Source organism: Oncorhynchus mykiss, chromosome 5 (assembly GCF_057628025.1).
Source record: "Oncorhynchus mykiss isolate SJ-2025 chromosome 5, ASM5762802v1, whole genome shotgun sequence".
NCBI lineage: Eukaryota > Metazoa > Chordata > Actinopteri > Salmoniformes > Salmonidae > Oncorhynchus > Oncorhynchus mykiss.
In genome coordinates this window covers 41827076-41835865 of record NC_143026.1, presented here as the reverse complement: position 1 = coordinate 41835865, position 8790 = coordinate 41827076, and the positions used below count along the sequence as shown (strand labels likewise).

Here is an 8790-nt window from a genome sequence, read left to right as displayed (position 1 = left end):
GAGACTAGTCAGGATCGAGGGAAAGGAGATTCTTGATGAAAACCTGCTCCAGAGTTTTTATTTTGTCAATATGGGTTAATGTGTGTAGATTGATTTAGGGGAGAGAAAAAAATAATTTAAATCCATTTTAGAATAAGGCTGCAATGTAACAAAATGTGAAAAAAGTCAAGGGGTCTGAATACTTTCTGAATGCACTGTATATAGTCTTGATAACCCACAGAGACCCAGGTGTTGTAATAAAGTAAGCGTTATTTATTGAAAGAACAGTACATTTTAGTTCCAGTGAAGTTCATGTCAAGTCATTCATCGCCAACTGCAAAAAAACACTACATGGACAAAAAAAACTGAAACAGTGTAAATACTGTAGAAATTCCATGCATTACAATAAGACGTTGCTTCAAGCAATGTCCATTTGTGGAGCAGTGTACTTGTGTGTAATATTTCAAATGTGTGCTGGTTTAAATTTTTGCAGGAAGTCCATTGTATACTAGGAAGAGAGGGGGGGTTAGGTACTGATGTAATCCTTCCCTTCACAACATAATTAAAACAAAATAATGTTCAAAGGAGATAAAATATATAAAAATGGAAAAACTTTAAATTTGCTAATATACAAGGTTTTTGTAAAATATTTTCAAGTAATGATAGAACTGGGAAAAACAATGGCTTGGGCAAACATTTTTTTATTTATTGAATGTTGTAGGCTATCAAGATTATTATATTTTTAATGCACCAGGAATAAACATTGTAATGAACACAATTAAATGTAATAAATACAATTTTATGCAGTGTACGAGGAATAAAAACATATCAAAACGATGCATAAAAATGTATTCCTAGACGGAGATGGCAGTGGAACATTCCAGATGGGTATATGTCTCTGCTGGATATTAGAATGTTCTGCCATTCATATTGATCCATAGATGGCTGATAAAAATAAAACAAATAAAAATCGACATAATTTACCTGAATATGGAAAGCATATATTATCTCTTTTTATAACGTCTAAAAAATTAAACGACTTTACAAATCTGTGCATTTCTAAAAATATACTCCTCAAAATTGTGAGCTCTTCCAAACATATAGAAAAATATCCCAGAGTTTTATGTGTAAAAAAGACTGTGGGTCATGTACAAGTGATCTGTGATACAGAGTTAAGAGCAGGTTGACCTTTATTGTCATGAGTTTTGCCCCGGAGGCAGAACTGAACGGTTTTCGCTAGATGGGCCAGCTGCAAAGTCAAATTTGGCTAAATAAATAAAAATGAATGAAAACAAAAATGTGCTTTTTGGTCTTCATTTAAAAAAAATTTCAACTTCATAATCATCATCTCCAGCACCACCTCAACATCAACATATGTGAAAATGGCACATTTCTATGTTTTGTATTAAAAAACCTAGAGGAAGATATGTTTCCAATGACATCATCAACCAATTAGTAGACAATTGGTAGGCAACGCCTACTCACAATTGGTTAAAGTCCCACGATGCACACCGATGTCGTCATCGGAAACACTTATCTTCCCCTATATTTTTTACTACAAAACATAGAAACGCATACATTACATATATGTTGATGTTGGGGTAGTGAAGACGATGAATACGAAGTTGAAAAATGTTGAAATGTCCCTTTAACGTTAGGCATTAGGGTGAGCAGTATGGTTAAGGTTTTAAATCAGATTTTAAGACATTGTGACTGTGCCAGCTAGTGTGACCACTGCAGAGCTGCTTGAGTCATCTCAATAAATGCCAACCTGCGAGTTAAGAGAGAACAATCAGGGTTCTTTATCCAACGACATCACAGAAAACAGTGATATTTATTCATCTATAACTAGGAACAGGAGTTTTTCCTGACCATGCGATCTGACCAGGAAAAGCCCTAGACCCTACCTATGGCGTCATCTAATAAAAACATTGCTATATGTTGGCAGAGGAGCGTAGAACGTGGAACCTCTTCAGGGTCATGCGGATGGAACCCAGGTCACGGTTTACGCTCTCTAGGCGCTTCTCTAAGGCCACCTGAGGAATAGGGGAAACAGTCATTTAGCTGGAATAGCATAAACAGTCACACATACTGTACACAAAGATCTTTGTTTTAAAGTAATATCCCATCTATACTATTCAATTACATCACACGAGTCCATTTCATCAAACAAACACGTTCATGACAAAAGAAAAGATCACATTTAGTCTAGGGATGCACAATCTATCGGTAAGCATATCGGAATTGGACGATATTAGCTAAAAATGCAAACATCGGCGTCGGCTTGATGTCTAGTTTAACGCCGATGTGAAAAACCGAAGTCAAAGCTGACGTGCACACCTATATATACAGTTGAAGTCGGAAGTTTACATACACCTTAGCCAACTACACTTAAACTCAGTTCTATTTCACCAGACCAGAGGACATTTCTCCAAAAAGTACGATCTTTGTCCCCATGTGAAGTTGCAAACCGTAGTCTGGCTTTTTTATGGCAGTTTTGGAGCAGTGGCTTTATCCTTGCTGAGCGGCCTTTCAGGTTATGTTGACATAGGACTCATTTCACTGTGGATATAGATACTTTTGTACCCGTTTCCTCCAGAATCTTCAGAAGGTCCTTTGCTGTTGTTCTGGGATTGATAAGCACTTTTCGCACCAAAGTACATTCATCTCTAGGAGACCGAATACGTCTCCTTCCTGTGCGGTATGACAGCTGCGTGGTCACATGGTGTTTATACAGATGAACGTGGTACCATCAGGCATTTGGAAATTGCTCCAAGGATGAACCAGACTTGCGGAGATCTACAATTTGTTTTTGAGGTCTTGGCTGATTTCTTTTGATTTTCCCATGATGTAAAGCAAAGAGGCATTGAGTTTGAAGGTAGGCCTTGAAATACATCCACAGGTACACCTCCAATTGACTAAAATTATGTCAATTAGCCTATTTTCTGTTTAAAGGCACAGTCAACTTTGTGTCTATAAACAATTGTTGGAAAAATGACTTGTGTCATGTACAAAGTAGGTGTCCTAACCAACTTGCCAAAACTATAGTTTGTTAACAAGAAATGTGTGAAGTGGTTGAAAAACGAGTTTTAATGACGCCAACCTAAGTTTATGTAAACTTCCGACTTCAACTGTAGGTAGATGACAATGACGCCACGAAAAATACAGCGCTACACAGAACAAAAGCAGAAAAATACTAAGCGCACACTTCAACAACTAAACAAGTTCAAGTCCAGCAGTCAGAAAATTTCAACGAGACAACTCAAAAGGCAAAATCCATTAACGTCAAGATAATGGAATTCATTGCCCTTGACAATCAACCGTTCTGTGTCATGGATGATGTTGGCTTTCGCCGACTGATCGAGCACCTTGAGCCCCGGTACACACTACCAAGTAGGCGCTATTTTTTGGATGTTGCCCTACCGGAGTTACACAGTATTGTTGAAACGCACATCTATGAATTACTGCTATTAGCTTCACGACTGACATTTGGACCAGCGATGTCAGCCCCATGAGCATGCGGAGTCTGACAGCACGGTGGGCCGACGAGGATTTCATACTGAGGTATTGCATGCTCAAGAATGTGCTGGTTCTCATACCGCTGCTGCCATTTCAATGGCATTTGAGAACATCTTGGAAACGTGAACACACTCCTAGCGCCATTCTAACAACTGACTGGAGAAATAAGCTCATCAACTGTGTCTGCAGCAGACGTGAAACGCCTGCTCAACAGAACTGCCGACACAGACCGTGGGGTTAACTTGGAAAAGTACTCTACTAGAGGCTGTGAACAAGCGATTCGGTGGCATTCTCTCTGAGCCTCTTTACTGTGTCGCCACCATGCTCGATGCTAGGAACAAGGACTGCTACTTCAATGCAGACAAGAAACAGGGTTTACGTGAAATGTTACAGACACAGCTGGACAAGATGAAAACGGACAGAGTGACAGTGTGCACGGAGGAAGAGGAGCCATGACAGAAGAGGCCACGGACAGACAGAGCTGAAACTTCACTGCTTGACACTGAACAAATTAACAACGAAAACAGCACAGCAAGTAAAATAAATAGGTTTTGATTATGTTTTACTGGTAATGGGGACATACGTAAATGCCAACAAAATAACTTTGTTGTCAGTGTTTCAACTATTTAACTGTACTAGAATGCTTAAAAGGCCGCTACAATTTTAAATATCTGTATCGTTTATTTTTATGGCATATCGGATATCGGCCAAAAGTTTCATATCAGTGCCCTAATTTAGACCCAATCATGCCTCACTATTATGTAATGAGGCCCTGCATGGTTTGGTGCGTGTGACTGTGACCTTACCTCATCTAACCTGGTCTGCAGGCTCACCCTCCCACCAGATCCAGGCATCCGGCTCAACGCTGACTCAATCTGCACAAAACACACCCAAATGAATGAATTACATAAATAAATAAATATATCAACTAACCAACAATTTCACAGCACTCAGATTAAATTAGATGAACCAAGCAGGCAGGCCGCGCTGCGCTGTGTGTGTGTGTTGCCCTAGGCAGAGGCGGGAGGATACTTAAGGCTGCTGAAGGGTAAAGGGAAGGAGAAAGGAGTTAGCACCCCTCAGTCATAACAGAGCAGGAGAGGCAGGACAGGGCTGGAAAGGACAGAGTAGGACAGGAAAGAAGGGGGGGGGGGGGGTATATGAACCCAGCTATAAATAGACATCATTGAGAGAGGAGTGGTTATAAAATCATAAAGCCAGGTAATACTGTAGAACAGATCCAATAGAGATTAGTGAGGTGTGATGTCAAAGGACTGCCTCGGTCATTGATAGATATACGGCATCAATAAAATAGGACTACATCATCGACTACAGCTCAGCCTTCAACACTATAGTACCCTCCAAGCTCATCATTAAGCTTGGGGCCCTGGGTCTGAACCCCGCCCTGTGCAACAGGGTCCTGGACTTCCTGACAGGCTGCCCCCGGGTGGTGAAAGTAGGAAACAACACCTCCACTACACTGATCCTCAACACAGGTGCCCCATAAGGGTGCGTGCTCAGTCCCCTCCTGTACTCCCTGTTCACCCATGACCGCTGCGCCACGCACGCCTCCAACTCAATCATCAAGTTTGTAGACGTCACAACAGTGGTAGGCCTGATCACCAACAATGACGAGACAGCCAACAGGGAGGAGGTGGGGGCCCTGGTGGACTGGTACCAGGAGAATAACCTCTCACTCAAGCTCAACAAACCCAGGAGCTGATCGTGGACTTCAGGAGACAGCAGAGGGAGCAAGCCCCCATCCACATCAACGGGGAGCTTGTGGAGAAGGTGAAAAGCTTCAAGTTCCTCGGTGTACACATCACTGACAATCTGAAATGGTCCACCCACAACAGGAGGCTGAATAAATTTGTCTTGGCCCCTAAGACCCTCACAAACTTCTACAGATGCACCATTGAAAGCATCCTGACAGGCTGTATCACCGCCTGGTACGGCAACTGCAACGCACGCAACTGCAGGCCTCTCCAGAGGATGTGCGGTCTGCCTAACACATCACAAAGGGTACACTGCCTGCCCTCCAGGATATCTACAGCACCCGATGTCACAGGAAAGCCAAAAATATCATCCAGGACATCAACCACCCGAGCCACGGCCTGTTCACCTATCATCCAAAAGGAGAGGTCAGTACAGGTGCATCAAAGCTGAGACCAAGAGATAGAAGCCGTTTTTCAATCTCAAGGCCATCAGACTGTTAAATAGCCATCACTAGCCGGCCTCCTACTCATTTAATTTGTACATATCGTATTCTAGTCAAATCAATCCATTCAACTATTGCTGTAAATATACACTGTACTATCCTAAAGATATACTAAATATTCTATCCACATACTCTCCATATATCCCACCACATACACACATATATATATATATATATATATATATATATATATACATATACATATACATATACATATATATATATATATATATATATATATATATACACAGTACCAGTAAAACGTTGACACACCTACTCATTCCAGGGTTTCTTTATTTGTACTATTTTCTACATTGTAGAACAATAGTGAAGACATCAAAACTATGAAATAACACATGAAATCATGTCGTAACCAAAGAAGTGTTCAACAAACTTTATATTTTATATTTGGAGATTCTTCAAAGTAGCCACCCTTTGCCCTGACGACAGCTTTGCACTTCGCGTCATACCCAAGACGGTTGCAATCGCTGCCAAAGGTGTTCCAACAAAGTACTGAGGAACGGGCCTGAATACTTACGTTTTTTTAAGTTTATCCGGTTTTTTTTCAATATAAACTTGCAACCATTTCTAAAAACCTGTTTTTGCTTTGTCATTATGAGGTATTGTGTGTATATTGATGAGGGGAAAAAACAATTTAATACATTTTAGAATAAGGCTGTAACATAACAAAATGTGGAATAAGTCAAGTGGTCTGAATACTTTCCGAATGCACTATAATTATACTCTGGACTCTGACATTTATTGTCCTAATATTATATATTTCTTAATTTAATAGTTGTACTTTTAGATTTGTGTGTATTGTTGTGAATTGTTAGATATAACTGCACTGTTGGAGCTAGGAACACAATCATTTCGCTACACCCACAGGGCGGCAGGTAGCCTAGTGGTTACAGCTTTGGGCCAGTAACTGAAAGGTTGCTGGACCGAATCCCTGAGCTGACATGGTAAAAAGCTGTCGTTCTGCCCCAGTTAACCCACTGTTCCCCGGGCGCCGAAGACGTGGATGTCGATTACGGCAGCCCCCCGCACCTTTCTGATTCAGAGGGGTTGGGTTAAATGGGGAAGACACATTTCAGTTGAATGCGTAGTGAGCGGCATGTCCTCTCTATTGTGAGGGTCTAGATTAATAACAAAAGCCTTGTAACAGTCTGTCTCACCTGTTGTTTCTCCATAGTGAGCTCGTCAAACAGCCTCTCAGCGTCGGCCAGGGAGTGGAGGTCTGTCCCGGGGTCCTGGAGGTCTGAGCCTAACCCCCCAGCCCCCTGCTCCTCCCAGCCCAGCCCACACACCCCCTCCTGGGGCTCAACACTGCCCGATGACTCAACTGAACCACCAGATGACCGCTGGGTGGCTGGAGGAGAGAGAGAGAAAGAGGGTAGTAGTGTCCCCCTTGGCATTTTTCCTATTTTGTTGCATTACAACGTGTAATTTAAATTGATTTTTATTTGGATTAGTGAAGTGAAGTTTAAAAATTACTTGTTTCAAAAAATAAATACAAAACGGAAAAGTGGTGCATGCATATGTATTCACCCCCTTTGCTATGAAGCCCTTAAATAAAATCTGGTGCAACCAATTACCTTCAGAAGTCACATAATTAGTTAAATAAAGTCCACCTGTGTGCAATCTAAGTGTCACATGATCTGTCACTTGATCTCAGTAGATATATGCATGTTCTGAAAGGCCCCAGAGTCTGCAACACAACTAAGCAAGGGGCACCACCAAGCAAGCAGCACCATGAAGACCAAGGAGCTCTCCAAACAGGTCAGGGACAAAGTTGTGGAGAAGTACAGATCAGGTTTGGATTATAAAAAAATAACAGAAACTTTGAACATCCCACGGAGCACCATTAAATTCATTATTCAAAAATGGAAAGAATATGGCACCACAACAAACCTGCCAAGAGGGCTACCCACCAAAACTTACAGACCAGGCAAGGAGGGCATTAATCAGAGAGGCAAGAAAGAGACCAAAGATAACCCTGAAGGAGCTGCAAAGCTTCACAGCGGAGATTGGAGTATCTGTCCATAGAACCACTTGAAGCCGTACACTACCGGAAAAAGCCCTTGCTTAAAGAAAAAAATAAGCAAACACGTTTGGTGTTTGCAAAAGGCATGAGGGAGACTTCCCAAACATATGGAAGAAGGTACTCTGGTCAGATGAGACTAAAATGGAGCTTTTTGGTCATTTAAACATTTAAACAAAACATTTAAATTAGAGGTCGGCCGATTAATTAGGGCCGATTTCAAGTTTTTATAACAAATCGGTAATCAGCATTTGTGGACGGCGATTACATTGCACTCCACGAGGAGGCTGACCACCTGTTACGTCAGTGCAGCAAGGAACCAAGGTAAGTTGCTAGCTAGCATTAAATGTATCTTATAAAAAACAATCAATCTTAACAATCACTAGTTAACTACACATGGTTGATAATATTACTAGTTTAACTAGCTTGTCCTGCATTGCAAATAATCAAATGTGGTGCCTTTTAATTTATCATCAAATCACAGCCTACTTCGCCAAATGGGTGATTATTGATTATTTAACAAATTATTCATTATTCGCGAAAAAAGCTCTGTAGTTGCACCAATGTACCTAACCATAGTCATCAATGCCTTTCTTAAAATCAATACAAGCATTTTTTTTTTTTTAAACCTGCATATTTAGTTAAAAGAAATTCACGTTAGCAGGCAATATTAACTAGGGAAATTGTGTCGCTTCTCTGGCTTTCTATGCAAGCAGAGTCAGGGTATATGCAGCAGTTTGGGCCGCCTGGCTCGTTGCGAACTGTGTGAAGACTATTTCTTCCGAACAAAGACCGTAATTAATTTGCCAGAATTTTACATAATTATGACATAACATTGAAGGTTGTGCAATGTAACAGCAATATTTAGACTTATGGATGCCACCCGTTCGATAAAATACAAAACGGTTCCGTATTTCACTGAAAGAATTAACGTTTTGTTTTCTAAATGACAGGTCATTAATATGGTAAAATCCGGAAACTAAGGCTTGTATGTCTGTGTGTTTATTATATTATAATTAAGTCTATGATT

At 40.8% G+C, this 8790-nt stretch overlaps 1 protein-coding gene across 2 annotated transcripts in view; it reads right to left on the bottom strand.

The window, feature by feature from the left end:
* Window positions 1-231: 231 nt before the first annotated feature.
* Window positions 232-8790, bottom strand: part of LOC110523851 (M-phase phosphoprotein 9) — a 33200-nt gene continuing 24641 nt past the window's right edge. For both annotated transcript variants that reach the window (XM_090234858.1, XM_090234859.1), the window contains exons 21-23: window positions 6895-7088; window positions 4305-4373; window positions 232-2015 (exon numbers count right to left, since the gene is read on the bottom strand). In XM_090234858.1, the coding sequence (XP_090090984.1) occupies window positions 1914-2015; window positions 4305-4373; window positions 6895-7088 (365 nt within the window). In that variant the 3' untranslated portion in view covers window positions 232-1913. The remainder of the gene's footprint in view (window positions 2016-4304; window positions 4374-6894; window positions 7089-8790) is intronic.